The sequence below is a fragment of the Takifugu flavidus genome, chromosome 7 (assembly GCF_003711565.1).
Source record: "Takifugu flavidus isolate HTHZ2018 chromosome 7, ASM371156v2, whole genome shotgun sequence".
NCBI classification, from domain to species: Eukaryota; Metazoa; Chordata; class Actinopteri; order Tetraodontiformes; family Tetraodontidae; genus Takifugu; species Takifugu flavidus.
The window spans coordinates 15,793,424-15,820,786 of record NC_079526.1 but is presented as its reverse complement, the minus strand read 5'-3'; the positions used below and the strand labels follow the sequence as shown (position 1 = coordinate 15,820,786).

Below are 27,363 nucleotides of genomic sequence, written 5' to 3'. Positions count from 1 at the left end.
GCTACTAGAACCCGTGTGGAACCAACGTGGTTTGGCCGTGACACGAAACGGCTAACTCATCGTAAACTATGATGAAGCTACGCACACATGGATGTTGGGACAAGGACGTCAGTCTCACGCTGTTGCGTTACCATGGAGACCACTGTTTACCTTTAAGGCTAGCAGAGCGTGAGGACGCCGTTGGTTAGCTCAGAGAGGCGTGTGTGTTTATCTACGGGTAAAACGTCAGTACAGGAACAGACGGACCGATCCAGAACCAGAACAGGTTTCTAAGTCTTGTGTGCGAGTCCTCTTGCTGCCACAGCAGAGGGCTGTTGCCGTGACCCCGTCTGTGCCCCCCCGTCTGTGCTGCCCCCCCCGTGTGTGCCAGGGACGGGCCGGCAGCCAAAACAAACAGACCTGTGACGTCTGTTTGTCCACATTAAAACAGGATGTGACGTCACAGAGATCAAAGGCTGTGATCTCCTGAACAGGAGAGGCTACATGGCAACGCCAGAACACAGCAACAAGAGACGTGTTTAACCGGACACGACTCGCGGTTACTATGGTAACCACACATCTCGCTTCATCACTGACCCGAGGAAACGAGTATAAATCTAGAAGTTGAAGAAATAAACACAATAAATGTCAGACACGATTAGATTTATTGTGAAAAATCACGATTCCACACGACAGAACGGGACGTCACCCTTCCTGGGTGGCGTCAGGTCAGAGGTCACATGTCCCGTGTGCAGCTCCGTGGGTTCAGTCACATGACCCACCTGCTCACCGTCAGTCACTCGACCTTCCCAGAACCTCTGTGCGGCTCCAGGACGTGGTCCGACCGGACCATCCGTTGGACCCATGAAGTGTCCAGGTTTCTGGAACAGACATGCGTCGCCCTCACTCTGGACCAGAATCAGGCAACCTGGACCACCTGGTCCAGTTCGTCTCTCGGTTCCAATTTTTCCTGCCGAGTCAGCTCTTTGGACCCGTCTCCCCGCAGACCTGGTTTGGCTCAGCGGTCCTGCAGCTCCAGACAGGGCACCCACTGGTTCTGACCGCGGCTCTCCTGGCAGAAGCTGCTGACGTGCTGCAGGGCCTGACACTGCAGCGGCTGCACCGGCGGGTTCTGCAGAACCGGAAACATACGGAGCATTTCAGGGGTCCTGCCCTCACTGGGGGTTTGGTGGTCGATGGTGAACAAGAACTGACCGTGACCAGGATGCAGTGCAGGTCCCGAGGCTCGGTACCGACTCCGGCGTCGTCCTCCAGCAGCTGGGTCAGCCGCCTCATACCGGACAGCCGCAGGATGTTGACGTCATTGTCGCAGCAGAACGCCTGCAGAAGCGTGAAGTGGATCTGCAGCGCGATGTCATCTTCATCCTCCTCATCCGTGGCGAGCACGCACAGAACCACGCTGTCCGGGTCTCTGCGGGGCGGGGAAAGACAATGGGTCCGGTTCTGGTTGTGCTCCGCGTCGGCGGTTGAGGTTCCGCGAGAGAACCCGTCGTACTTACACGTTCATGAGTTTGGCGGACTCGTAGACCCCCAGCGTGAGACAGTCCTGCCGCTGCGCCGCCACCAGCAGCTCCTCCAGAGCCTGGCTCACCGGGTCCAGCCTGCACACACACCGAGCCCGTCACAACAAACTTTTAACAGGACCCCATCCTCTCCCGGAAGTGGTTGCATACGCTGCAGAAACTCACCTTTTGTCCCGGTTGCCGGTTCCGATCAGGTCTTCCAGCGTCATGGTAAGGTCCACAAAGTAATCCACTTGGTCTAGAAACAGGTCCAGAGCGCAGGGCTGAAAATCCCAGAGCAAAACTCGGTCAATAATCCTGATAGACTCCGTGGGCTCGTTCACTGCGGTCCGTGTGAAGCCCGGAACCTCCGTGGTGCTGAGCTGAGACCCGCTTTTTATGGCTGCAGCGCGCAGTAGGCCCCGCCCCGGGTACCGGCGCCGTTTCTGATTGGTTCACAGCCGCCACTACACCCGCCCCCTCTACGCTGATTGACGGAGGCTTCGGAAACCTACGTGAGTCGCTTCGGTGGTTCCCAGTTTGTCTCCGAGTCTGTTGACTGGAGTTTTCCCCCCGCATTTACGTCCAGACACCCCTCCCCCCGACCCGGTTCTGCTGAGAGCTGTATTTAGTTCTGATAGAGACGTCTTTGCCTGAGTCACGTGGTCTTTTGTCCGAATTAATTAAAATAATAATAATAATGTAGTAAAATGTTTGATATTTAATTTATTTTAGGTTCCAGCTGATCACATTTGGGTTTTCCAGAATCCCCAGTGACTCCAGAACAGCAGACAGAAGGACACACCTGTGATGTTGGGCACCGACACTCGGAATCACGTGATCAGGGTCACAGACAGCTGTGATAACATTCCCCCACATCTTGTGAGTTACACCCCAAACTAGTGCTGCTGCTCTGGTTTTCCAGGGTTTTTCCCGGTGAAATCATTGATTGAGGCGGCAGATTATAGATTATGATTCCAGTTCGATCATCCGGACTCGCGGGGGTCTCAGGTGTGTTCCTTCCTCCGGTACCTGGAGTTGAGTGACTCTCTGCGTGGCAGGAGCCACAAGTTCTCTGGGTAGTGGCGCCCCCTGCTGCTCGGGGCCGTCGTCGCATCAGATTTGTCCCACTTCCAGATGTGTTTGATGTTTCAGGTCATGAAAGAGTAATAGATTACATCAAGTCACGTGGTCCATGGAGATGAAACCCGCTGAAGTTGATATTGTCATCAGCATCAAACCGATGATTGATGAGGGCAATTAACAAGTCATAGGGGTGAAATGGGCGTTAACACCTGACCACTGATGAAATTAATGTCACGTGACATCACAAATGATCATCTGAAAGGCGGGTTAACGTTCATTTATCAGCTGATCTCGTGGGAAAACCTTCAAAACAATAGATTCAACACTGAGGTCGATGGGAAAACCATCAATAGCTAAAATATAGCAATTTTAGACCTGGTTTCACTCAGGAGAAACATGAAGATCCAACCAGAGCGGTAAAATAAAACCAACCAACATCTGGATGTGAGGAACCTTAAAGCTCCTCTTGTTTTACAGGAACCCAGAAGGACCTTAACCACAGGACCAGGTTCTGTAGTGGGCTGGGCTGGGATCTTGCACATTTCCAGGGTGCACGTGTTCATGTAAAAACAGCACGTTTGTTGTGACCAAAGATGAACAAGGTCTTCTTCTTCTCCACCAAACAGGAACATGTTGTCTCTTTAAAAGTACACAGATTAATTAGGGTTTCATTAATTGTGAAAAGCTGCTGATAGATGACCATTGATTAGTAGATTTGAGTGAATAAACAAGTAATTATTGATGATTTTCAGGTTTAATTTTCATGTAGGACATTTCATTGCATGTTCAGCAGGTCTGAAGCACCAAGTCACAGACCATAATCAACAATACTTCTTCACATTCCATCATTGGTGACACGGCATGCCAGTATTCACGTACCACACCGAACAGCCACGATGACCCCTTTCTACACGGGTGCATGCTGGGTAATGTAGTCTCCAGGCCCTCACAAACTCAGCGCTGCCGGCGAGAAGAAACTACGTTTCCCAGCGTTCTTTGCGCATTTTCTTCCTTCCCTCTTTCCTTCCTGCAGCTTCGGCCCTTTTGCCGTGAAATTAAAAGATGAGCTGCGACCCGAACCTAAACCCAAACCCGTGACATCCAGCCAAATGGCGGCAGAACAGCAGCTGACGGACCGCAGACCCGGTTTAGCGCGTCTTTCCCGGAACTGAAGCCGCCAGGACCGCTGCTGGAGCCCCGCAGCTGCCCGCAGGAGCGGCGGGTGGAGCTGCAGCCTGCCGGGCCAGCCTGTTCTGAGCCGAACCGAACCCTCTGGAGCCGCTGTCGTCTCCCGTTCTGGCGATAATGCTCAGCTAGCCGCTGGACCGAAGGAGAAACAGAACCAAACACTGAAGCCAAAGCTGATCTCCTCCTGTTGTCCCCCTTCAGGTGAGATTCCCACAGCACACCTGAGACGGGTCGGTCTGGTCTGGACCGGTTCTGATTGAGTTTAGATTGAATGCGGTGTTGCTTTGAAATGCTGCAGGTGCAGGTTCTGATTCGAAGCAGTTCTGTCAGGTTCTGTTAGGTGTTGGCAGCTGTATAAACAGGGAGAGTCGGAACACAACAGCTGATCGGACCAGTTCGGCCCAGGTTCAGGTCCATCACAACATCACGTGACCAAAGTAGAGATTCAGAACCATCAGGGGGAGAGATTTTTCATGGCTGCTGGACCCGTTGAACTCCTATGGAAGCGCCTGTGTGCTGGTCAGAGTACTGGACCCGGTATTGGAGCGCCAGCTGATTGGTCAGCAGCTCACTGTTGAATTCACTGTTGAGTCATTTTTGATCACTGATCAATAACGTCCCTGCAGCCGTGGCCCAGGTGCCGGGCGCCGCCTTCTGCATGTCCACGCCATCAGCGGGGGCGGGGCAACAGTGTCAAAGCCCTGCCCACACACCTGACAGGCACCCGTCCGTCATGTTTAGGTCACAGCAAACGAGGAAGAGCTTCGTTTAGGTCAGCTCATTTTGTGACATTAAAGGGGCGGAGCTTATTTTGAGTGAGAAGGAGCGTGCACGTGTGTCCCCCCTCTGGTCCTGTCCTCATCCGCTTCTGGTTCTGCAGTCTCCTTCAGGCCCAGCATGGAGCGCTCTGGCAGCATTCAGCTGGACATTCCAGACTTCAGTAACTCGGTCCTGACCCACCTGAACCAGCTCCGGGTCCAGGGGCGTCTCTGTGACATCGTGGTGAATGTGCAGGGCCAGAGCTTCAGGGCCCATAAGGTGGTTCTGGCCGCCAGCTCGCCATACTTCCGGGACCACATGTCTCTGAGCCAGATGAGCACGGTGTCGCTGACGGTGATCCGGAACCCGACGGTGTTCGAGCAGCTGCTGACCTTCTGCTACACGGGCCGCCTGGTTCTGCAGCTGGCCGACATCATCAGCTACCTGACGGCCGCCAGCTTCCTGCAGATGCAGCACATCATCGACCGCTGCACTCAGATCCTGGAGGGGATCCACCTGAAGATCAGCCTGGCCGACCTGGACGAGGAGCCCCTGGAGGACCAGCGGGGGTCCCGGGGGAACCGGACCTTGGAGGCTGTGGTCCGAGGAGGTGCCCACCACGGCGGGCTGCGGCTCCTCGGCCCGCACAGGGCCGCCGAGGCGATCAGCCCCCCCGAGGAGCAGATCAGCCCCACGCTAACGGCGGAGCACGGCGGCGCCGAAGGGTCCGTCCCCGCCGTCAACAGGGCCACCAAAGAACCCATCCTGCGCATCAATCGGGCAGGTCAGTGGTACGTGGAGACGAGCGGTGAGCCGGAGAGATCCGGCAGCGCCGAGGAAGGTGGAGCTGTGGACCAGGTCAGGATCAAGACGGAGCGCGTGGAGGACTGGATCGGGGCCGGGGAACAGCAGCCGGAGGCCGTGGCGGCGGAGGAGGGGGCCACCGTGATGATCGACACGTCGGGCCGCAGCACGCTGGTGCCGGCGCCGCTGGGCGCCGAAGGCGGGCAGAGCACGCAGCCGTCGTCCAGCTTCAGCGAGAGCGACAGGTGAGTGACGGGGGGCCGCGGGGCCGGGCCCGGTCGCCGGGTTCCGGTTAACGTTGGACTGTGTGACAGGTTCAGCCCCACCGGCAGCGTCGTCATGGTGACGGAACGTCAGAGGGCCAAGAGCGAGTCCCCGAACCAGGTGGATGATCTGAGACAGCCCAGCTCCCAGGTACCGGCACCAGAATCCCGCGGGGCTGGACCCGCCTGTTCCGGTCACACCGGTCCGCCGCCTCCCGCTCATCGGTCTGACGTTGTGGTTGTGTGTTCAGGGGGAGGAGCACGCCGCCTTCGACATGGGCGGCTACGAGGACTACCTGAGGGAGCAGGTGGGCGACCGCTGGTTCCGCTACAACCCGCGACTCACCTGCATCTACTGCTGCAAGTCCTTCAACCAGAAGGGCAGCCTGGACCGCCACATGCGCCTGCACATGGGCATCACGCCGTTCGTCTGCCGCATCTGTGGGAAGAAGTACACCCGCAAGGACCAGCTGGAATACCACATCCGCAAACACACGGGCAACAAGCCGTTCCACTGCCACGTCTGTGGCAAGAGCTTCCCCTTCCAGGCCATCCTCAACCAGCACTTCCGCAAGAACCACCCCGGCTGCACCCCCCGGGAGGCCCACAGCGCCTCCCCCGAGACCACCACCGCCTCCCTCACGTCCCGGGGGGGCCCGGGAGACGAGGCCTCGCCCGGCCGGGAGGAGCCCGAGGGCGGGGGCGGGACCGGCGGCGGCGGGGGCCAGTACGGGGAGGGGCACCAGGCCTCCGTGTCGACCACGGGGCCCGACTGAGAGGGGTCCGTCCCGGCTGCTTCAGGATTGATTCTTCTGCTTTGAAACACGTCTACCTTCACTCACAAAGGGACCAGACTGACGAAGAACCGCCACACACTCCTACAACCTCAAACGCCACACGGCCATGGTCGCCTCCGTTGACCTTCTGTTACAGACTTTTATATATTTGCCGGTTTTACAGGTTCCTCCGAATTCCTCAGTGCCAGTGGAAAAGTGTCAGTTCACGTTTGCCTCGAGACAATCTGGAGCCGCGGCGCTCGCGTGAAGCACCTGCGCGCGAGCGCCGCTGGACAAGAACGACTGTTGAAGTCCCGTTCCAGTGTGATCCGAGAGTCTCGCCCGGCGTTCTCCGCCACGTTTCTGTTCTCAACAATAGCACCAGTACGGGTACATTTTCACACTGCAAACTCACGAGTTCACGTCTGTCGGACAACGTCCAGGAAAATAAGCTCATCCGGAACACGACAGGGTCGACGGGCCACCGCACGCACAACAGCTGAGCTGAACAGGCGGGGTCATCGTACGGGGAAATCGCACAAGTCCGTTTTGGAGAGCTAACTTTAGCCGCACGCTAGCCCGACGGGAGCTAAAGGCTAAACATGCGTTTCAATTAGACAAAAGCGCGTCTCCGTTAACACCGACTGATCCGTCGCGGCCGTGACGACGCGTCCAGACTTTTACGCCGGGAACACGTCGTTGCTGTCATCTCTTCTTCTGCAGCTCAAACTGGGAGTCTCGGTTTCAGAATGTGCCAAAACTGCGTCGCCACGAGTCCTTTCTGACGGGAGGAAGTTTGTTTTTGACGCTTCCTGCCGTAGAAACGCCGGCGACCTCCGATCACACTGGATTTAGCAGTTAAACAACTTTAATTTGTTGGTAACTTTTGCCGGTTTTACCAAATTGGTCTTTCGGTGAAAAACCAGCCAACAAAAGAATCAGATCCGGCAGACTCGACAGGAAAACCTCAGATAAGCTACAGCTCGTTTACCTCTCATCACTACGCAATACCGCTGCTGCACCACCAGGGGGCGCTCTGTCCAATCAGAGCTGCACCACACACTCAGATATTTTTATAACAAGCACCTGATTTTTGTTTGTTCTTGGGACGCGTTCTGACAACGTGCGGGACTGTGACTGTAAAGCTTCCTGTTCCGAGACGACCCGATCAGTGAAAAAGTGCTGCCAATAACGACGCACCGAAAACGACCTCTTCATCGGAGCAGCAACACCACACGGAGAGGACGCTGCCTAAGAACCCGACCTGACCCGAGGGGAATGTTCAAGCTTCTAACGTTCCTGACGTTTCGGAGTTCATTTAGCTAACCTTTGAGGCTTGGCCACCGATGCTAGCAGGCGAGCTAACGGCGCTCTTGCAGCGTGCTCGGCTCAGTCACCCAGTCATGAACCACGTTTTCATCCTGTATATAAGCTACTTGGCTCACGTTAACGGCCGGCTAAACGGGCCTGGTCAACTTTGTGCGTCATTATGGCAGGAGGTTCTGATCGGGTCTGAACAGGAAGTGCAACTTGTCAGACCACATGGATGTATTAGCCAGGTCACGGAGCCAAACTAACCTCCAGAGGACACAACTCAACTGCCCGTGGGCGGGGCAACTGCCAGCGGGACGGGGCAGGTAGAATCACCTGGCAACCAAAGGAACACAACTTCAGCACTTATCCGAGACGGGAACAAAAGCAGAACTTTTTATATGAACAGAAGATCAAAGCATCGTTTCTTCACTAAATATTTAAGCGTTCTTTACTCATATGACTAATGTCAGTAAGCTAACACAGGCAACAGTAGCACGAAGGTGGCTGGAACTGAAACGCGTTCTCAGTGGACCATTAACGACTTATGCAAGTGACTCCGCCCCCACGCTGGCTCTTCAGGTATACGGGTCCTTTCACGCCATCGTCTGCAAACACGGCAGGAAGTGGCTAACTAGCAGCTGAGGGACGGCAGCAATGTGGGTTACCATCAGTTGCCATGGCGACTCCCCACCACTGATGGCTGGCTCTGATGTCGGTGTTACTTAAGATTTAAGAACCGTCGAACAAAAGAAAATTGTTAAATTAGTGTAGAGGTATGAAAAAGTACGTGAAAGGAAGACATTTAAATGATTGTGACGTATTTGGGCCAAATTTTCCTCCGTCTTAATCGAAGAAGGTAAAACCTGTCGTTACGCAGCTTTACTGACGAGCTCGGGGGCTGTGGCCACGCCCCCAGCGGTGACATCACGCCAACAGCCGTGGGTCACCTGTGAAACCACCGTTATTCACCTTCAGCAACATTAGACCGTCTCGACACGTTTGTCCTGAAGAGGCGAAGCGTCGTCCTCCGTGGGTGGATCCCTCCGACCGTTGTCACTAAAAACATCACTTCCTGTCCCAAACAGCTGGTTCCAGCCCGAAACGTCTTTTCTACATATTTTTACTGTGTAAATCAAAGGTTAAGGATATAAATAATGTGTAACGCTGATCACAACACGCCTAGTTACCAATCAAACATGTATCATGTCATGAGATTACTCCAAATGTAAGCTAATATATCCACATTTATCTAGTAAATTAACTTTTATTACTGTACTTTTCTCAGAGGAGGCACCGATGGTCCGGAGGACTGTTGCATGTTGTCGACCAGACGGGGGTGGGGAGGGTTGTGAAGGGGCGGGGCCAAATGTAACCGGGGTTAAATGTGAAGCTTTGTTCACCATGACCACTAGATCACTCACATCTCCTTCACGGGAAATAAAGCACTTTATGTGTCAGCTGCCAAAGTCCCGCCTCTTCATTACCCACAATTCAACAGACACGTGGGAGATGCCCGGCGTTGATGGCGGGCGGCCGAGGGCCTGCCGCAGGACGCGTGGATGACCGTGATCCTCAGAAGTGACCGCTGTGACCACGCCATGATTGTCATGTTCACACATTTTAATTCAAAAGCTGCTGCAGCAATTTATTCAAAAGAATCGATTGTGACTTGATCCAGATGTGGAAACAGACAGGAATGAACGTTGGCGTGGTTGTCACGGCGACGCCAGGGACGGACGTGCGACCTCACAAACGCCTTCAGTGGTCGCAGGGATCGGCCACTCGAGCAATAAATAGCAGCGTGTTTATGGACGCCTCTCGGATGAGCAGCAGGAACGGCCTGTTGGCCTGGAAAATCTCCCGGTTTAGATTGATGGAGCGCCCCGACGCCACCGCCGCGGTGGCCGCGGCCGCCTCGCTGCCCTCTTCGTTCACCTGGAAGCCACGGGACTGTGATCAACTTCCTGTCTGCTGTGTGGTGTCAGGCTACATGACGCTACATCCATCCAATAATAACTGTTAACCAATGACAGCAAAGCTGCCGGTGATGTCATGAGTGCCACTGACCTCCAGGAAGGCTTTATGGTAGGCGTCCGATATATGGAGCCCCTCCACGCCATCCTCCAACATCCCTGAAACACAGAGCTCGTTTACCTCCAGGCCACGCCCACCACCGACAGGCCACGCCCACCACCCGACAGATTAGCTTTGGCCACCCCTCAAATGACAGACCGGCACTGGCCCCACCCCTCACCCGGCAGGCCAGCACTGGCCCCGCCCCTCACCCGGCAGACCAGCATTGGCCCCGCCCCTCACCTGGCAGACCAGCATTGGCCCCGCCCCTCACCCGGCAGGCCAGCACTGGCCCCGCCCCTCATCCGGCAGACCAGCATTGGCCCCGCCCCTCACCTGGCAGACTAGCCTTGTTGGGGTCGAACAAGTCTGTCAGACCCAGAAGCTGCAGCTTCTCCTTCAGGCTGAAACTGTCCTCCACCCGGAACCGAGGAACGTGGACCGAGACCGTGGTCTCCTTCATCTGGTCCAACCACGCAGACAGTTTCTTCAGTCCAGGACCTCCTCCACCTGCAGCCACAGACGTGCTGGTCAGTACAGACCACATCGCTGGTCAAACTGGTTCAAGCGCCCCTGACCCCCCCTCACCTGGCTGAGGGCGGTGCCTTGGCTGGGCAGGATGATCACCATGGTGATGTCGTCTCCACGGTACGGCATCTCCAGCAGCTGGACCTGGTCCTCTGGAAAGTGTTTGTACCTGAAGCGGGCCTCCTGGTACATCATGTTGACCGAGCAGGACCGCGTCTGACTGCTGTGGAACTCGGACCCGTACACGTTGTCCTTGTCAAACTTATTCTTCCAGTGACCCTGAGACAGGAGACCCGTCAGGCCGCATCCCACAAGCCCCGCCCACGGCGCAGAGCGGCACTGGTACCTTAAAGTAGATGGTGTTGACGAGGACCAGGACGGTGTTGGAGTCCAACACCCCCGGGGGCAGCGTGTCCTGGATCAGGTTCTCGGTCTTATTAGAGATCCAGTTGTTGATGGTGACCCGGGCCTTCTCCGGGTCGTCCTACAGAACGGGACCGTGGTTATGGACGGAAGGCTGCCGACGGCAGTCGTGACGTCACCTGACCTTGAAGTTGAGCGGCAGCAGCTTGGCGCCGTACACCGTCTCGCTGATGTTCTGGTACGTCTGGTTGAAGGCCAGGGACTTGTCTCCGAACAGGCGGTTGGCAGAGACCAGCTCGGTGGACTTGTCCTTCTTCCTGTACAGGCGGCAGTTGAGCTTGGCGAAGAAGAAGTGGACCTGGTCCGACGTCTTCTCCTTGATGGTGTCGAACTCAAACACCTGCAGGCCCAAACACACCCGGTTACCAACGATCCCGGGTCCGGAGAGTGGCCAAGTGGACCGCGAGCTCAGGTCTGACCCTCATGAGCTGCTCCAGAGTCTGGTTGCAGGCCCCCAGCTTGGTCATGGCGAAGGCGGTGGAGATGCTGATGGGGGACATGAAGATGTTGGACTCGGGACCCCTGCTGGACGCCACTTGTTTGTACAGTGACAGGGCGAAGCGGGCGTTGGCCTTGGACAGCTCCCAGACCCGGGGATTTGTGGACCCGGGTACTGGGTGCGTGGTGGGCGGCTCCGGACCTCGGGGTCAGGGCTGCGGTAGATGCAGCGCGGCTCCAGGGCCAGGTCCCGGGGCTTGGCGCCGCAGATGTCCAGCACGTCGGCAGACACGACGTGCAGGGACGCCAGAAGCAAGAGCCAATCAGAGGCCGGCATTCTGAGGGGGAACCAATCAGGAACAAGGAGAAAGAAATGTGGGAGCCTGGATGTCGACGAATATCTTCACATCGCAGAATTTCAGCGTGAGAAAATAGGCAAGACTCGTCTGATGACAGCGCACGCCAACGCGCACGCCAACGCGCGCACGAGCGCTCACGCGGTGTCAGGAAATCCCGTTTTTAGCAAAAAGCCACATCGAAAAGCGACATTTTCCGTTGTCTCAAGTGCAGAAAGCTGAATGTAGCAGAACTGACGCAGTTTCAGAGGTGAAAGGCCGAAGCTTTGGTTTGTGTCCGACCTTCACAGGTGAGAACAGGCGTAAAATCAAAGAGTGGAAGATTAAATCTTACCTGAACAGGTAGAAGATCTTCTGACAGATGTGTGTAGCTCAACTCAGGTCAGTGTCCTGCAGAGCACTGGAACATCACACCAACCTTTGAGACATTGATCTGTTGTTCAACAGCTCCCGGAAACATCTGCCTACACACGCCGAGGGGCGGGGCCTGCGTGTGAGGGGGCGGGGCCACATCTGCTGCACTTATCAGACCAACGCAGGTTATCGTCAACGTCAATCAATAACTCAGAAATAAACACAGACTGAACACACTTTTTCAATAAAACTATCAAATTTTATTCGTTTCACCATAAATAACATTTGTGCAAAAAACAAAAAGGGATAAAATGATTAAGCTAAAAGCTTCTGGAAGCAGAAGGAGGCGGCGTTCCGTCAGAACAGCTTTGGGAGCTGCCGGAGGCGGCTCAGGTCAAGGATGTTGCCCACCGACCCCTCTGCCCTCGGTAAAGATGGCCGCCTGCTGGAGCAGTTCTCCTTGTCCTGGGCGTCGTGGTCGGCGCCCTCTGTTAAACGCTGCATTTTGGGCCGCAGCTTCTTGATGAGCCGACTCTGGGGGAGGAGCTCGGCGCTCTGAGCTTCCCTCAGCGGATTCCGAGTGGACCGCTCCGAGATCTCGGCCTCATCCTCACCCAGCTCCTCTTCGATCAAGCCGTACTTCCTCATGTACTTCCTGGTGGCCACAGACATGTTGGTGGGCGACAGCAGAGAGTCCCCGGAGGAGCCGCGGCCTTTGTGGGGGGCGTGGCCTCCCAGAGACAGTCGGCTCAGCTGGGAATCGCTCAGGTAGCGCAGAGCGATGGCGTTGGCCTCCAGGCTCAGGTCCACGCTCGCACATGGGACCAGAGAGCTGAAGCTGTGCTCGGAAACACTCAGCCTGGACACCACGGCCGCGGGGTTGATGCTCGCCAGGGTGCTGACCACAGACACGAGTACGGTTAGAACACAGCTGAAGGACACGAGCGCCGCCCGGTCGGAACGCCGCCTCCTTACCTGCTGCTCTCCACGGTCTGCTGGACTTTCCTGTCGCACTCGGTCAGGTCTTCGTCATCGACGTTCACGCCGAGGCGCCGCAGCTCCTGCAGCGTTGCGCTGACCACAGGGTCTCCGCGAGGCTGCTGCTTCCTCCTGGGTGACTGGGAAAACTGGGAAAACTGGGAGCGGTCAGGAGACACCGACGGGCTCCTCTGCTTGGAGTCTTCCTCTTCTTCTCCCCCCTCGCTGGTGTCGGCTGCCTGCAGGCGGCTTGTGACCTGAGTCTGGGGTTAAAAGGTTTAACGTCACACACCACACTGGCACCACTCCCTAAATAGTGCACTAACTAGGAGGAACGCTTTGCTGTGTGTATCCCATAATGCACTGTGAAAAGAACTGCACAACAACTGCTGTCTTACCAACAATATATCCCATCATCCTTTGCACTCACAAAAAGCAAGCCACGCTAATTAGTTATTAAATGATAACTAAGGTAAATGAAAAAGTAAGATGACTAATTGTTTAAAGCACCAACTTAGCGTCCTAAAGCAGGTTTCAGCACTAATTAGTGGACTCAGGCCACCTTGATGCAGTGAGGAAGGAACGAGGCTGCGAGTTCTGACAGTTTAGGTGGAGCCTGAGTGACCAGAGTTGTCCATTTTGTCTCATCTCCTTCATTAAAGAAGTTTGAATAGATGTTTTACGCCCTGCTACTGTGCTAGTCACATGATGCTGCGACCAAAGACCCACTGACGCCACCGGTTGGCCGAAACTGGAACTGCAGTTAGAAGAAGCTTTCTGGAATCTGTCCAGAGTCTCCACGCAGAAAAAACTGCTAGTCATCGAAAATATAAAAGACTGCATGACGTGACTTTACCATGAGCTCTTTGTAGAAGTTGAGATTGTCGTCTGAAGGGCCGTACATGCTGACACTCTCTCCTAGGACTGGACTCTGGATGGAGCTGTCAAACAAGCAGTCAGACTCTCCACCAACACAGAGCAAATATTTAACTGGTGTCTGGAAGAGGTCATGTTCAGCCCTCGCTTCCATACTCCTCACCTACAGTGGGAGGCATCGACCTCCTGACCTTTGGCGATACCGTCTTCTGCTCCATCCACAGGCCTGACAACGGACAACTCGGCGTCAGAGGGAGCGCTTTGGGTGCCGGTAGGACTGGATACAAGAGGAGTTGCTTCTGAGGAAGGAGGTGCAGGAGCCTCTGGAGCAGAAACAGGCTGGACAGGATCTGCCCAGAATAAGCTGGCACCTAAAACCCAGAAATCAGAAAATGAAGCTGAAATCACCACAGTCCCCGATATCCTGGACCTAAAACACACCTGTTCCCACGGCGATGCTGGCTGTGCTCCGGACGCTCTCGGTAGAAGGCTGAAATTTCCCCTGAGCCTCGAGCAGCATCTGGACCTGGAGATGTAGTCAAACATAAGCACTCTAACACTCCACAGAGGTGTCGGCAGAAACATCAACACATCTTTCACCTGTGCTGGACTCACAGGGCCTCAGTCTAAAAACCCTGGACCCTTCACCAGCATCAATCACGCCCGTCTCTCCACTCTCCCAGTGGTTCATTCCATGCACAACAAAAACAACAGGGGTCTGCATGGATCTACAGGACCTGGTGGTTCCTCCTCATTGCCATGAGGTTTCAATGCCTCAGCCTGACCAGAATAAACAACTCACATTGCTTCCTGCACTTCTTGTGTAATTGTGCATTATGCATGTTTTTGTGTCTAGTGTGTTTCACCTATTTTATGTTGACACATTAATGAGCCTCAGGAACAATAAAGTCGTCTGTCTGCCTTTACCAACCTGGGACTGGAGGAGGCGAAGCTGACGGTCCTGCTGAAGGAGCAACTGGTAGGTATCGAGGGCACCCATCTGGTCCCAGCATCGATTTACAGAGGGGGGGTGCATGATCCAGGGGGGCAGTGCAGGGTCTGCAGGATGGGATGTCAGGTGATAGGGAGGGTCACCTGGATGGCTGGAGGGATGGGGAGGAGTAGAGTGGGAGGCGGGAGGTGTAGAGGGGGAAGGGGGGTATTTAGGTAAAGTAGGAGGAAAAGCACTGAGAGTGGAGGAGGAAATGTTCAGAATGTTGCTAGACGGGAGAGAGGGAGCAACATGGTGATGACAGGAGGCCAAATAAATGTCATGATGGGAGGATGAAGGAGGTGGAGGAGGAGTCTTCTGTTGGGAGGAGAGAGGAGTCTTCTGTTGGGAGGAGAGAGAGGAAGAGGAGTCTTCTGTTGGGAGGAGAGAGGAAGAGGAGTCTTCTGTTGGGAGGAGAGAGGTGGGGGAGGAGTCTTCTGTTGGGAGGAGAGAGGAAGAGGAGTCTTCTGTTGGGAGGAGAGAGGAAGAGGAGTCTTCTGTTGGGAGGAGAGAGGAAGAGGAGTCTTCTGTTGGGAGGAGAGAGGTGGAGGAGTCTTCTGTTGGGAGGAGAGAGGAAGAGGAGTCTTCTGTTGGGAGGAGAGAGGAAGAGGAGTCTTCTGTTGGGAGGAGAGAGGAGTCTTCTGTTGGAGGAGAGAGGTGGAGGAGGAGTCTTCTGTTGGGAGAGAGAGGAAGAGGAGTCTTCTGTTGGAGGAGAGAGGAAGAGGAGTCTTCTGTTGGGAGGAGAGAGGAAGAGAGTCTTCTGTTGGGAGGAGAGAGGTGGAGGAGTCTTCTGTGAGGACTCATCAGCAACACCAGGAAGGAATCTTGGTGAGCAGCGAATGGAGGTGCAGCTGTGGGAGGTGCAGCAACTACATGGTTGCTGCAAGTTGGAATTGGGCGTGCTGTGGTGAGGAAGAGGATGTGATGGTGATTGAGGAAGAGCAGAGCAGGAGGCCATTCTGGCTGAAAAAGTGGACTTCCAGTCAGCAGGAGGGGGTGGAGCTGTGCAGCCAGTCTGAATGGAGTTGAAGCTGTTGTCAACAAGCAGAGACAGTTCAGGAACAGATGGCTGAACTCCCCGGACCTGAAACGAGAACACAGCCGTCCATGAAGGTTCTCATTCATCCAGGTCATTGTAGTTCAACGTGGACATCGGTGAAAACAACCCCACAGCTCCACACTGGAGACAGACTGAGCTGCTCACCACCAGGGTTGTGAATGGGACGCGACACAATCGCACCAAGCAGAGAACAAAGTGTTATATGCAGCATCACATCTGGAAGCATGAAGGGCCCAGGACCCCCAAACGTGTGCGGCAGCACGTTAAGGGTCCCGTGGAATCTGAATGCTAAATAAGAGCCATTGAGTAATTGTACCCTTCATAATGTGATGGTGGTTGCTAGTGGCAGCCCTACCACACGGTGCCGACCCCCCCCCAAACACCAGCTGGTTCTGGACTAGATCAGACGCACCTCTACCATGCTGGACCAACATCACTTTACCTCCAGCCCGTCTCTCCACATCACTCTGCACCCCGGAAGGCTAGAGCCGCCGCCTCCTAACGCAGCTTATGTCTTTATTTATCTCTTTTAAGTTTATTTCCGTCAGATTTAGATTATTTTACATTTGTTATTGTATTCTAGTAGCACAACCATTTCATTTGGCTGTGTTGTATGAAGCTGTACATGATCAAAAGCCTTGAATCATCATGACACTCACCTGCTGGGTTGGAAGGTGAGGACTTGGAGACGGTCTCGGGGACACGTCCTCGTCCTCAACACCAGAGTCCTGATCACTGGCACACACACCACCACCACCACCAGCACTGTGGGAGCTGTGGACACAAGAGTCATGTGAAGTCCACTCTCTTCTCTAACAAGTTTACCCTTCTTCACAGAACAGATACTCAACTATGGTAGAAAAACACGACATTTAAAATGTGCTTCCTGCGTGAACCAGACCTGGAATCTGAATGACCGATTTTACCCACGAGTGTGATGTGTTGATGAAAACAGGTTACAACCAGTTTTAATTACTTTGGTGTCTGCTCATTTAACTGATGTCATTCAATCTAAAGCTCTGGAAAACCAGGTAAAGATTAAAGTGTCGGAATGAGGCAGAGTATTACAAACAGCTGGTTGTGATACACATTAAAGAAGAAGAGTCTGGTGTGTGCGATTAGGTGACAGGTGTGTGTGTGCGGTTTAAACACACAGCAATCATGTTTAATGCACCGTTATTGATCAGTTATTGGTCGTTGGGTCAGGATTTACTGGAAATGGACCCATACCTGTTAAAGGAGAGCTGAGCCATCCTGAAAACATCCATCTGCCTGCTGTCACCCTCTGAGCTCAGCTCACAGTGCACAGCCTGACCCTCCACTGCCCCCACCTGCAGAGAGCCCACAGCTCAGAGACAGCACACCTGGAAACACTTTCCCTGTGGACCTGGTTTTACCTGATACAGTGTGACGCACTGGGAGGCTGTCAGCAGCTTGTAGTCCAGCCGTGGTCCTGGTCCCAGCCCTGAGCGTCCACACTTGTAGAACTGAGGGCTCTTGTGAGTGGAGCAGAACAGTACGAGCAGGAAGTAGTCACCGTCAGAGAAAACTCTGAAATCATAGAGAAATGTTTAGACAGGAACCGCTGTAACCTGAACAGCTTCAGCCTCTCCAACTCACCTGTCCTGGAGGGCAGAGTTGAACAGGAACTGCAGGCACCAGACCCACACATGAGGGCTGCTCACATGTGTGACTCCACTCAGCCAACTGTGGCGTGACAGGATGTATAGTAAGAAGCAGTAACAACAGAAACCGAACACATCTGATTCATCTAGTTCTAATCAAATCCCCAACAAAAATCAGCCCAGGTACTGGAACAACCACGACGGTGGTAGCGAATGAAAAGAAAGCAGCCATTACTCCCCACTGGGAAGGGGGATCTTCACACATTCAAATTGGTGATCTTCCTCGTTAGGTTGAGGACTAAAATGAAGTGTTCAAAACCATCAGCACTTATTTCAACGTTCAGAATAAACAAACAGAAGCGAAGACTCACAGGCCAACCAGTGGCAGGCTACAGGCTTTTGGGTCCGACTCCAGCAAAAGCAGCAATTTTCTGGTCTGATCCATCGTCAAATATCTGCAAACACAGGTGTCCCTCATCAAAAGTGCAACACCTGGAGTGTTGTTGTTCTTACACGGGACTAGACTCACCCTTTCTGACAGTTGGCGAGCTGGGCCAGGGGTCGCGCTGTGCTGGTTAGACTCCGCAGCAGAGCCGTGGGAATGATGGGGACAGCTCTCACAGCCTGCACGTCCAGTCCCACAGACGGACAAACAGACGACCAGCTGAGACTGAACAGAGTGGCGTCAGACTGCTGAGAACAGATGATACGACCCCTGACCTTTAGTAGTTGACCCAGTTCCAGATTTTGTCTGCCGCTCAGCAACTGCTGTAATGACTGACACACAAAAAGGTCAGCGGTGAAAGATATGAAGTTGCCACAGCAACCAAGAACTGCTACATTACTCAAAGGAATAGGCACTAACATACAGTAAGAGCTGCAGGTGAAACTCACCTTGAAGCAATGATGCAGATCTGACTCTGATTGGACAGCATCAGAAGTGTCACCGTGGGTCAAGTATAGACATGGAACCAGGACATCTCCAGGTAGCATTGCACATGGAACCCTCCCAGACGAACTAGGCTGGTCCCGGCCAGGATCAAATCTGTCCAGAGTCACAGTGACTCCCTCCTCATCTACGGCACACACGCGTCAGTATCTGACAGGACTGGCGAAAACCTAACCACTCGGCGAGGACAACCCTCACCTGAGTCCACCAACACCGAGCCAAGGAAGAAGCATTGGACCGAGGGCTTGTCGGACTGACGGACGTGCCGCTGAGCCAGACGTAAAGCCTTCTCCAACAGCACAAGTCGAAGATTCCTACAGGAAACGGCCAGTAAACAACAGCCACAGCTTAGTCTTGTTATAAGTGTTCCAGCCACAGGATGGCAAGTCTCGCCACTTTGTGTTCATGTTAGGCATTTTTTCCAGATCGCAGGTTTTGGGTCTTATTAGTGTGAACCCAAAATCTCCCACTGAACAGTCTTCACCTGTTGGACAGGAGCTGGAGGAAGAGCTTCTCTCCGACTGGGCTGCCATCCCAAAGGGCTGCTCTGGATCTGGGGAAGCTCAGCGAGGTGAAAGGGTTCATGTCGCTCCTCAAAGAACAGGTAATGGATGACAGTTTAATCTACCAAAAAGAACAACCTTACGTTTGATCAGCGGGACGAAGGTTTATTTGAGTCCGAATGCAACACAATTTGTGCATAGAGGTAGATTTAAGACCAAAAAAATAGTCGTAAAAATCCCAGATCAGTGTATAAACGATAGAGTACGATTACATCAAGACTCAAAGGTCTCATCCCACATCAACGCTAAGTCGCTGAGATCAGAGCCTGGAACTCACCTCCGTCCTCTTATGTTCTCCTCGGTGAAAACACGATCAAACACTGCGGTGGGAAGCGCCAGCAGGTTTACCGCGCAGCTCATGTCTTGTGTGGCCGGCAGAGCTGAGCGGTGTGCGGCATCTGAACACCGATACGGTCCGATCGGCTAACATCTGCCAACGTTAGCTTGTTGTTCGCACCTTGTTGGCTTCTTTAGTTTATCCCAGTCCCACAGGCGATACGCGGGCTAGTAAAACACAGATATTGTAAGATTGATGGTCTCCGTATCTCTCTATATGCTTCGTTTAGAAGCAGTAAGAAAACAACCGAGGCTGAATAATGGCGCTGTTTCTTGTTTCCAATGGCGGGGCGAGCGCGCCAGCCAATAGAAAACTGCGCCACGGAGACTCGCCAATAGCGCGGGACTTCTCTTGTTCGCGTCCTTTTAGTGCTGGGCGCCGTAAACGGCGCATTAACGCTCGGTAGCGCCCCCGCAGGTCAGAAGGGGCGTGGCAGCGTTTGGTTGCCTCAACAATCCAGACACGTCATTCACTCTTTAAAAGTTAAAGAGCAGAAACGAACCCGATTAAAGCATTTGTCGATTATGATGCTAAGAAATGTAAATGAAAGGCGAACAGTGATTACGCAATAAACTTGACAAAGAGTGAGCGAGAGAAATAGGATTAAATATTAATATGAGGGTCACTGGATCTCGGAACACAGGGGTTCTCTTCAAACGCAGCATGGGGACGGATCATTTATTAGAAAGTGATAGGACATGAATTAACTAAATCTTTAAGTCAAAGTTGTCGCTGTTAAACACAAGTTTGGGATCATAATAACATGCGTACATGTGTGGCTAGCGGCCAGTCAGCGCAACGCTACTTGGGTCAACTGGCCAATCAGGGCGCGCCTGCAACCGACGCCATTTTGTTAGTTTGTAGCTGTCTTGCTAGCTGCGGGCTAACCTGTTGCTCTGTAGTTCCAGTTTTGTCTTGTGCGATGGACGGGTGAGTTATTTATACTGTTGTGCACACTAATTAATACCAGTGACTGTTTCATTTACACACGACTATATAAAGGTAGCGATTTCCAACATTGTGTTTTAATTTTGCTTATAGCGCCGGTGGTAAATTTCTTATTTGGGTCATGGAAAAGTTGTGTTTGTGTAGTTTCAGGAAGCTAAACTAGCCTAGCTACCTGTTAGTCATTCCTTGTGATCGAGGCTTTAAAAAACAAAATGATACTTAGCAAAGACCTCCTTTAGACAACACATGTCTTTTTGTGATAACAGTTCCCAACACAGTCTGTTTAAACGAATCTTTTAAGATGACAACGCATCACGCCCAAGTTTAGCCCAGTTTCGCGGCGCCCCCACGCCCCCTGAGCGCTTCCCCTCCGGGACACCGAAGTTTCAGCCCCGGCGCCCCATCTCTCTCCCTCTGTTCAAAGATCTTAAGTTTGGTCTCAAATAAAACTGTTCTCTTGTAAATTCTGAAGGGCTGTTTTACGGCACTGGTTCACAGCAACTTACAGCTGTTTAATTCAGAGAAGAAATGTAGTAGAAAACTAATAAAGAGGTAAAGGGAAAGTCCTGAGCCAATTATCAGGAAATGATCACAACAGATTTAACAATTCGAAAGTTCAACTGAGGGTGTTTTGTGTTTCCTTCTTTAGTGTTTCTGATGGCTCAAAAGCCCAAATCAACTCTGTTTTTAGAGAGCCGAGGTGTGACAGCTTTCTCCGGTATCTCTTTAGGAGCCGGGAACCACGGTTCTCCTCAGGAAACATCTCTCTTGAACCCTTCTGCTTGTCTGGTTTTGATTTGATTGCTTTTATCTTCTCTTTACAGCAGCGTCCACCAAGATTTTACAGTTGGTACTAAGGTAGGTAGCTGCACCCAGTACCTGTGGACACCTGACATTTAGTGGAAAATGAGTTTGTGTTGTTGATACTATTGATTATTTTTACCAAATTCTGTTGGGTAGAAATGTGGAACGTGAGCTTACGTGTTATGATCAGAACTTTGAGCCTCAGGATTAATGAATCTCCTCAGGTGACACGAACGTCTGAACATGTTTGGTCTGAGTTTAGTTAAGAAGTTCTGATGGAACCCGAGCCCTCCGGCTCTCCCATGAATAATGAAGCAGAAAGCTGAGACGGAGGTGGAGCTGCTGTTCGACAGCTGCTGACGCTGCTGCACTCAGGCGGCCATCCTGTTTTATTACCATAGCAACATCTAGACTCTGTTTCCTGCCATCATCTCATCTTCAGACATCCATAATTCAGCATCACTGTTATGACACTGCTGAACTTGAGCGCCTCTGTCAGGGGATCGAAGTCTCCAGAAGCTCCCACACTAACAGCCACGGTCTGAATTCCAGACGTTTGGTTCCTAATGTTGGCAGTCGCCCATTTTCAACAGTCCAACTGAATGAAGATGATCTGGTGGCGTGACCACCACCAGCACGTGACCATCAGAGAAACGTTGATTCGGAGTTGTGTGTGTTTCAGAGAGGATCTGAAGAGCTTGTCTCCAACATCTCCAACGGCTTGTATATCATGAGCAACACAGGTCAGAATAAAATCTGTTTGCATTTTTTACAGTTTTACTTGGACCCAGAGAGCCAAATCCAGACCCAGGAACTGAGTTCCAAACAGTGTAGGTGCCCAGATCATTCCTCTCGAGTAGCTGCACTTGTCAGGTCGTTAGTGCAGGCGGGGGTGTTCTGCTGCCCGCTGGGATGGCAGAGCTCCTGTCCTACCGTCCACAGGACATGTGCATGTGTAGCCACACCGCTCAGTCCACACACATTCTGGGGCTGTGACGGAAGATGCTGAGCAATCATCTCTGCCAGCTGCTGGGCTCCTCTAAACTTCTGCTCCTCTTCCTGCAGCCAATGGCAGCGACAGTAAGAAGTTCAAAGGCGACTCGCCGTCCAAAGTTGTCCACATACGCAAACTTCCCGACGACATCACGGAGACGGAGGTGATCAGCCTCGGCCTGCCTTTTGGAAATGTGTCCAACCTGCTGATGCTGAAAACCAAAAACCAGGTGCTGCACTGTTGCTAAAGCGTGCGTGGCTGCGTGGCGTTTGCTGACCTCTCCTGGTCCGTGTGTCCAGGCCTTCTTGGAGATGAACTGCGAGGACGCCGCCTGCAACATGGTGGGCTATTATTCCACGGTGATGCCCGTCATCAGACACCAGCCCGTCTACGTTCAGTTCTCCAACCACAAGGAGCTCAAGACCGACAACTCGCCCAACCAGGAGGTACGGCGTGCCTGTGGCTCCTGACACATGTTCCTCCGCACGCACTCTGGAAGTGCACTGGAGGCGTCTGGAGCACAGCGCAGCCCCTGACGGGCAGCTGAGGTTTACGGGACGTTTGGTTCTCTCTTTGCACCCCACTTCCTGTCCTGCAGGCGCTGCTCTGTGCTCTGCCATATGGGAAAAATAGAAGTTGTGTGTGTTTTTGGGATGTTTTGGAGCGTCGGCTGGTGTTCAAACACACCTTGATTTGAACGGAGACGTGTCGCCCCCCCACGTCGTTTCGGAGCAGAGACAGAATCAAAGCGCTCCGGCGTATTTCAGGGTTGGTCACTGACGCCGTGCTTCTGCTCTCAGAGGGCCCAGGCAGCTCTCCGGGCCTTCGGTGCCTCTCACATGGCCCCTTGTGCGGTGGCCTCAAGCTCGGTGCTGAGGGTGGTGGTGGAGAACCTGCTCTACCCCGTCTCACTAGACGCTCTCTGCCAGGTGAGTGACCACCGTGGCGTCGCATGTGCGACAGCACCGACGCAGCTGTAATGATGTTCTCTGCTGTGCAGATCTTCTCAAAGTTTGGCACTGTGCTGCGGATCATCGTGTTCACCAAGAACAGCCAGTTCCAGGCTCTGCTCCAGTACCCAGATGCCGTTTGTGCCCAGGCTGCTAAACTGGTGAGCATCAGGCTGCTGCAGGACAGACGCGTCGTCACGTGTGCAGCCGCAGCACAGATGCTTTGAATGTGTGTTCCAGTCCCTGGATGGCCAGAACATCTACAACGCCTGCTGCACCCTGAGGATTAGCTTCTCCAAACTCACCAGCCTCAACGTCAAGTACAACAATGAGAAGAGCCGTGACTTCACCAGACCTGACCTCCCCCCTGGGGATGGCCAGCCGACCCTGGAGCACCCGAGCATGGCTGCAGCCTTTGGTGAGCTCTCTCACTCGTCTCCTCCTCACGTGTAGAGATGTTTGACAGATGCTAACGTTTGTGTCGTGTTGTGAGCAGCTCCAGGAATCATCTCAGCAGCTCCCTATGCTGGAGCTGCTCAGACGTTCTCACCGTCTTACACCATCCAGCCTGCAGGTGAGCATCACAGCACTATGACCTCCTCACGTCTGACGCTGGAGGCGTCGCCCTGCAAAGTCAGCTAAAAACCTTCAATCCTTAACGACAGACCTGCTTTTCAAAAATCTGCTTCAAACATGTTTCACATTTGAAGTGATGAGAAAAATCTGCTAATTTGAGATAAAGCGGTTCCTGTCTGATGGAGGACGGTTGATTATTTATCACACAAAATCCTCATCTTCACTCTCATCACCATCTTGTGTCCATGTTGCGCCCGGTTGGCGTCGCCATGGCGCCCACTGTGAGGTCTTTGCTGGGGCGGTAAAGCGGCAGCCCCTCGGCAGATGCGAGGGGGTGGGTGGGCTTGCTGTCTTCCAGGTGTCAGCTCGTTGACTCCTCCCACCTCTCTCAGTGTTCCTCCCCCCGGCAGGTGTGACGGTCCCCGCCCTGCCTGGAGCCCTGACCTCGCTCTCCCTCGCCGGGGCGGCCAGGATGGGATTCCCTTCGCTGCCCGCTGGCGTCTGCGTGCTGCTCGTCAGCAACCTCCACCCCGAGGTGTGTGCGCCCCTTGTTACCGTCCCCCCGTGTCGCACGCATCATCACCAGCACATTCCTCCGTGCACGTGAAGTTACATTTATGTCACTTTGGCTCTTTAAATCTGTGAAATCAGATGATTTTAAACACACACACACACCCTGTATAAAGTTATGAAAATCCTCGATAACCTCTTCGTTGATCCCTTGTGTGTCTTTTTTCTCGTTATAATTTGTTGCCATGGAAACGGCTTGGACGCTCCACCTCTGCCCTCCCACCTTTACCTGTCCTGTCCCTCGCTGCCTTCTCTACTGTCTTTAAAGAGAGTCACGCCCCACTGCCTCTTTATTCTCTTCGGTATGTTGTCACTTTATTTGAAATGATGATGATTGAACTTCTCCTGATGTGTCGCTGATGAGGACTAAAGTTCTCCTGCTTCGTGTGTTGATGTGAGCTGACGAGATCTGCGGCCTCGTGCCAGTGAAAGCATAAAGAATGTGTCTGTGCTGTAGAAGCTGCTCCATCAAGCCTCTTTCTTGCTCTCGCTGTGGTGATCGAACACACTTCCCCTCCTTGTTCAAGCTGCGTCTGTTGTCTCGTGACTCCAGTCATTGTGTGACGTGCACGCCGGGTTTTTGGGTTGGTGCAGAGCTGCCGGGTCGATGTTCCCCAGCCTTTCTCCTTCATCTCCTCGCTGCCTTTCCTTGAGCATGTCCGGGTGTGTTGCTTGGTTGGGTTCTGATGGCCTGTCTTCACACCTTTGCTTTGATAGCGTAGTTACCTGGGTTTTGGGGTTACTGCTCCCTCTCCTCTGCTTTCTGGAGAAGGATCGAGCAGCTTAACCTGATGTGAGCTCGTGTGTGTGTGTGAGAAGGTGTTTACGGCGACGTGATGAGAGTGAAGATTCTGTTCAACAAGAAGGAGACGGCTCTGGTCCAGATGTCTGACAGCACGCAGGCTCAGCTAGGTAACGGCAGGTTAACGTCCACATCTGAAGGAACTCGTGGGAGAAACGCTTCATGCTTCCACGTCTCCGCAGCCATGAGCCACCTGAACGGCCAGAAGCTTTACGGCAGGGCCGTACGCATCACCGTGTCCAAGCACATGAGTGTCCAGCTTCCCCGTGAAGGCCACGAGGACCAGGGACTGACCAAGGACTTCAGCAACTCCCCCCTGCACCGCTTCAAGAAGCCCGGCTCCAAAAACTACGCCAACATCTTCCCCCCCTCGGCCACCTTGCACCTCTCCAACATCCCGTAAGTCTGTGGAGCAGCTGTGGCGCTGCTGCAGCACATCTGGGGTCGCTTCAGTCTGTCGGCGATTCCCTGACAGGTGATATTAGCACCTGCGCTAGCCTGTCTGTCGTCCTGATCCATTATGGCTTCATCATCTGAGGTGTTCCAGACAGCAAAATGTTTAATTCCGACGCCACGGATGCTCGTTAGCATCTTCCTGTGCGTCGGCTTAATTAGACAAAATGGATATTTGTTGGTTCTTTGGCAGCAGCTAATGTTGTGCTAATGCTAATGCTGTGACCCGTGTCTGTCTGTAGTCCCTGTGTGGTGGAGGACGACCTGAAGATGTTGTTCTCCAGCTCAGGAGCTGAAGTCAAGGCCTTCAAGTTCTTCCAGTGAGTGGTGTTGGTCTTCTGACAGTGACACCGGGATGGAAGCAGGAACCTTCTGTTGTTGTCTGAGCTCCTTCAGTCCTGCCACTTCCTGCTCTCTCCCCCAGGAAGGACCACAAGATGGCTCTGATCCAGATGGGCTCGGTGGAGGAGGCCATCGAGGCTCTCATCGAGTTCCACAATCACGATCTGGGAGAGAACCATCACCTCCGGGTGTCCTTCTCCAAGTCCTCCATCTGAGGTCCCGTCCAGGTCCTGGATGGTTCTGCTCGACTCCAGTCATTCCAGCGCGTCCCAGCGGCCTCCTCAGCTGCTCTCATCTCATCTTTGAGGGGGATTAGTTCAGGTAATTCCAGACACAGCTCCGACTTTCATCTCACAATTCTGAGATGATGTCCAGAATTTGGACTTGAAAATTCCTTCATTCATTTGGGTTTTTGTGTTGCCTTTTTTTCTTTTTTTTTTAAACTTTAATCCTGAATCTATCAAATGTAATTTGTCCTTCTGAATTCAGTGTGAAGTTGTGACGTTTTACTGAAATCCGGTTTTCACTCTTCTGGTTCCTCTTGGAGGAGCCCGTGTGACTCCTGGGAACTGGTGGATCCTTTATTCTGCATATGCAATCAGCTTTTCTTCCAATCACATATTGTAGCAATATTTCAATCATTCCTGAGCTCTGATGTGGTGGGTTTCAATCACCTGAATGTGTTTGTTTTTAATTGTTTTTATTTATGAGTTTATGGTCCACTACAGCTGAAACCAAAAAGCCTTTTGGATGTGAGGAACTGTGCCTGCCTCAGGGTTTTATGGGCTGAAGCGACGGATGGGGGGCTTCTCTAGGGTCCTGTGGACACCCTGAACTTCAGCTCTCCACCTGTGTGACTGCAGTCTCGCCTGTTAACACCTGTCCTGCAGTGAAACTTCAGCTTCAGTCTGAGTGTTTTAAAGCAACATTCCAGTCTCTGACACGTTCGCCTGAACCTTCTGGGCTCCACCCCAGAGCAGACGTCAAGTACCAGCTCGAGATGTCTTGTGGCTGTACAGAGGTCGTCCAGCACGCACTTACAATCAGATTTGTAGATTCTGGCATCTCGCGCTACCACAGCAACAAAAGCGTGACTTCATTTGGAACTCAAACAACCCTGCAAACTCATTTTGATCAAACTTAAGCAGGTCAAACAATCTTGAGGAGAGTTTCAAGATCTAAAAGCTGTTTGGTGGTGTTTCCGCCGCCAGGGGGCGCTGATGTTGAAGAGGAATCAAAGCGGTGGACCAATGAAAACACTCCTGCTCAAAGGGAATGGAATTGTTCCCAAACTACTCCAGTGCATCTTATGAGATGAGTGAGGTTTTACGGGGCGTTAAGGTGTACATAAGTGTTTTTGTACATGTGTCATGTGTGAAGTGCCTTTTGGTTTATAATCTGATTAACTGTATTTTGGTTGCAAGCCTTAAAAACATGTTACAATCAGATTAAAATAGGTTTTTATCCAGCAAGTGTTTGTTTTACCTCTGTACGTGTGAACCTTCTGACAGCTGTGAAGAACAGGTTCCCCCGACACACACAGGGAATGGCCCCCAGCAGATCTGAGCTCTCTGAGCGTCACGGCTCATTTAGTCATCAGCTTTACAAATACCCAGAATCCTCAGCTGCCTCTAGAAAAAAACATGTTTGACGCCGTCTCAACAAGAGAAGACAAAGTTTT

The 27,363-nt window shown here is 52.9% G+C and overlaps 5 protein-coding genes and 1 long non-coding RNA gene across 10 annotated transcripts; 3 read left to right on the top strand and 3 right to left on the bottom strand.

Moving 5' to 3' along the window:
• Nucleotides 1-627: 627 nt before the first annotated feature.
• Nucleotides 628-1,874, bottom strand: LOC130528316 (growth arrest and DNA damage-inducible protein GADD45 beta-like). Its single transcript, XM_057037530.1, has 4 exons — nucleotides 1,689-1,874; nucleotides 1,500-1,601; nucleotides 1,195-1,411; nucleotides 628-1,111 (listed from the first exon to the last, which is right to left on the bottom strand). The coding sequence occupies exons 1-4, from the start codon at nucleotides 1,730-1,732 to the stop codon at nucleotides 998-1,000; spliced, it is 477 nt and encodes a 158-aa protein (XP_056893510.1). The 5' UTR covers nucleotides 1,733-1,874; the 3' UTR covers nucleotides 628-997.
• Nucleotides 1,875-3,534: 1,660 nt separating this feature from the next.
• On the top strand, nucleotides 3,535-9,158 carry zbtb37 (zinc finger and BTB domain containing 37). Of its 2 annotated transcripts, XM_057037527.1 has the most exons (4): nucleotides 3,537-3,977; nucleotides 4,657-5,584; nucleotides 5,654-5,753; nucleotides 5,854-9,158. In XM_057037527.1, the coding sequence occupies exons 2-4, from the start codon at nucleotides 4,674-4,676 to the stop codon at nucleotides 6,376-6,378; spliced, it is 1,536 nt and encodes a 511-aa protein (XP_056893507.1). In that variant the 5' UTR covers nucleotides 3,537-3,977; nucleotides 4,657-4,673; the 3' UTR covers nucleotides 6,379-9,158. The 2 variants fall into 2 exon arrangements, with proteins under 2 accessions (XP_056893508.1, XP_056893507.1); XM_057037528.1 differs by having other exon boundaries at nucleotides 3,535-5,584.
• Nucleotides 9,159-9,294: 136 nt separating this feature from the next.
• On the bottom strand, nucleotides 9,295-11,492 carry serpinc1 (serpin peptidase inhibitor, clade C (antithrombin), member 1). The gene is given in 8 exon segments (XM_057037532.1): nucleotides 9,295-9,627; nucleotides 9,760-9,824; nucleotides 10,102-10,266; nucleotides 10,344-10,572; nucleotides 10,640-10,777; nucleotides 10,841-11,056; nucleotides 11,136-11,356; nucleotides 11,359-11,492. Coding segments are annotated over 8 exon segments (1,344 nt in total). The 5' UTR covers nucleotide 11,492; the 3' UTR covers nucleotides 9,295-9,450.
• Nucleotides 11,493-12,101: 609 nt separating this feature from the next.
• On the bottom strand, nucleotides 12,102-19,548 carry stil (STIL centriolar assembly protein). Of its 2 annotated transcripts, none has more exons than XM_057037521.1 (18): nucleotides 19,184-19,548; nucleotides 18,828-18,935; nucleotides 18,542-18,657; nucleotides 18,289-18,470; nucleotides 17,924-18,171; nucleotides 17,766-17,849; nucleotides 17,390-17,476; nucleotides 17,167-17,320; nucleotides 17,000-17,100; nucleotides 16,429-16,543; nucleotides 15,504-15,793; nucleotides 15,073-15,330; nucleotides 14,650-15,016; nucleotides 14,160-14,244; nucleotides 13,882-14,089; nucleotides 13,699-13,783; nucleotides 12,840-13,105; nucleotides 12,102-12,762 (listed from the first exon to the last, which is right to left on the bottom strand). In XM_057037521.1, exons 1-18 carry the CDS (start codon nucleotides 19,264-19,266, stop codon nucleotides 12,222-12,224), a joined length of 3,378 nt encoding a protein of 1,125 aa, XP_056893501.1. In that variant the 5' UTR covers nucleotides 19,267-19,548; the 3' UTR covers nucleotides 12,102-12,221. The 2 variants fall into 2 exon arrangements, with proteins under 2 accessions (XP_056893501.1, XP_056893502.1); XM_057037522.1 differs by having other exon boundaries at nucleotides 16,429-16,534.
• On the top strand, nucleotides 15,046-15,562 carry LOC130528319 (uncharacterized). Its single transcript, XR_008951261.1, has 3 exons — nucleotides 15,046-15,130; nucleotides 15,164-15,352; nucleotides 15,466-15,562. It is a non-coding gene; the product is annotated as an uncharacterized LOC130528319 (long non-coding RNA).
• A 539-nt stretch (nucleotides 19,549-20,087) lies between the features above and the next one.
• ptbp1b (polypyrimidine tract binding protein 1b) lies at nucleotides 20,088-27,154 on the top strand. Of its 3 annotated transcripts, none has more exons than XM_057037524.1 (16): nucleotides 20,088-20,173; nucleotides 21,016-21,049; nucleotides 21,771-21,825; nucleotides 22,061-22,218; nucleotides 22,289-22,435; nucleotides 22,790-22,918; nucleotides 22,990-23,100; nucleotides 23,180-23,357; nucleotides 23,436-23,513; nucleotides 23,908-24,050; nucleotides 24,354-24,387; nucleotides 24,905-24,997; nucleotides 25,070-25,286; nucleotides 25,583-25,660; nucleotides 25,765-26,003; nucleotides 26,411-27,154. In XM_057037524.1, exons 1-15 carry the CDS (start codon nucleotides 20,166-20,168, stop codon nucleotides 25,895-25,897), a joined length of 1,596 nt encoding a protein of 531 aa, XP_056893504.1. In that variant the 5' UTR covers nucleotides 20,088-20,165; the 3' UTR covers nucleotides 25,898-26,003; nucleotides 26,411-27,154. The 3 variants fall into 3 exon arrangements, with proteins under 3 accessions (XP_056893504.1, XP_056893505.1, XP_056893503.1); XM_057037525.1 differs by lacking the exon at nucleotides 21,771-21,825 and adding an exon at nucleotides 21,678-21,738 and having other exon boundaries at nucleotides 20,100-20,173; nucleotides 23,926-24,050; XM_057037523.1 differs by lacking the exon at nucleotides 21,771-21,825 and adding an exon at nucleotides 21,678-21,738 and having other exon boundaries at nucleotides 20,101-20,173.
• Nucleotides 27,155-27,363: the final 209 nt, after the last annotated feature.

Coding starts and splice junctions, on each gene's coding strand:
- LOC130528316 (XM_057037530.1), bottom strand. CDS start 1,732: ATGACGCTGGAAGACCTGATCGGAACCGGCAACCGGGACAAAAG. Junction 1,412..1,499: donor TCCGCCAAACTCATGAACGT/GTAAGTACGACG, acceptor CCCGCCCCGCAG/AGACCCGGACAGCGTGGTTC. Junction 1,112..1,194: donor TGCACTGCATCCTGGTCACG/GTCAGTTCTTGT, acceptor CCGGTTCTGCAG/AACCCGCCGGTGCAGCCGCT.
- zbtb37 (XM_057037528.1), top strand. CDS start 4,674: ATGGAGCGCTCTGGCAGCATTCAGCTGGACATTCCAGACTTCAGTAAC. Junction 5,585..5,653: donor AGCTTCAGCGAGAGCGACAG/GTGAGTGACGGG, acceptor ACTGTGTGACAG/GTTCAGCCCCACCGGCAGCG. Junction 5,754..5,853: donor TGAGACAGCCCAGCTCCCAG/GTACCGGCACCA, acceptor TTGTGTGTTCAG/GGGGAGGAGCACGCCGCCTT.
- stil (XM_057037521.1), bottom strand. CDS start 19,266: ATGAGCTGCGCGGTAAACCTGCTGGCGCTTCCCACCGCAGTGTTTGAT. Junction 18,936..19,183: donor GAGAACATAAGAGGACGGAG/GTGAGTTCCAGG, acceptor CTGTTCTTTGAG/GAGCGACATGAACCCTTTCA. Junction 15,794..16,428: donor CTCACCTTCCAACCCAGCAG/GTGAGTGTCATG, acceptor TTCTCGTTTCAG/GTCCGGGGAGTTCAGCCATC.
- ptbp1b (XM_057037523.1), top strand. Junction 22,436..22,789: donor ACAACTCGCCCAACCAGGAG/GTACGGCGTGCC, acceptor TTCTGCTCTCAG/AGGGCCCAGGCAGCTCTCCG. Junction 24,998..25,069: donor CAGCACGCAGGCTCAGCTAG/GTAACGGCAGGT, acceptor ACGTCTCCGCAG/CCATGAGCCACCTGAACGGC.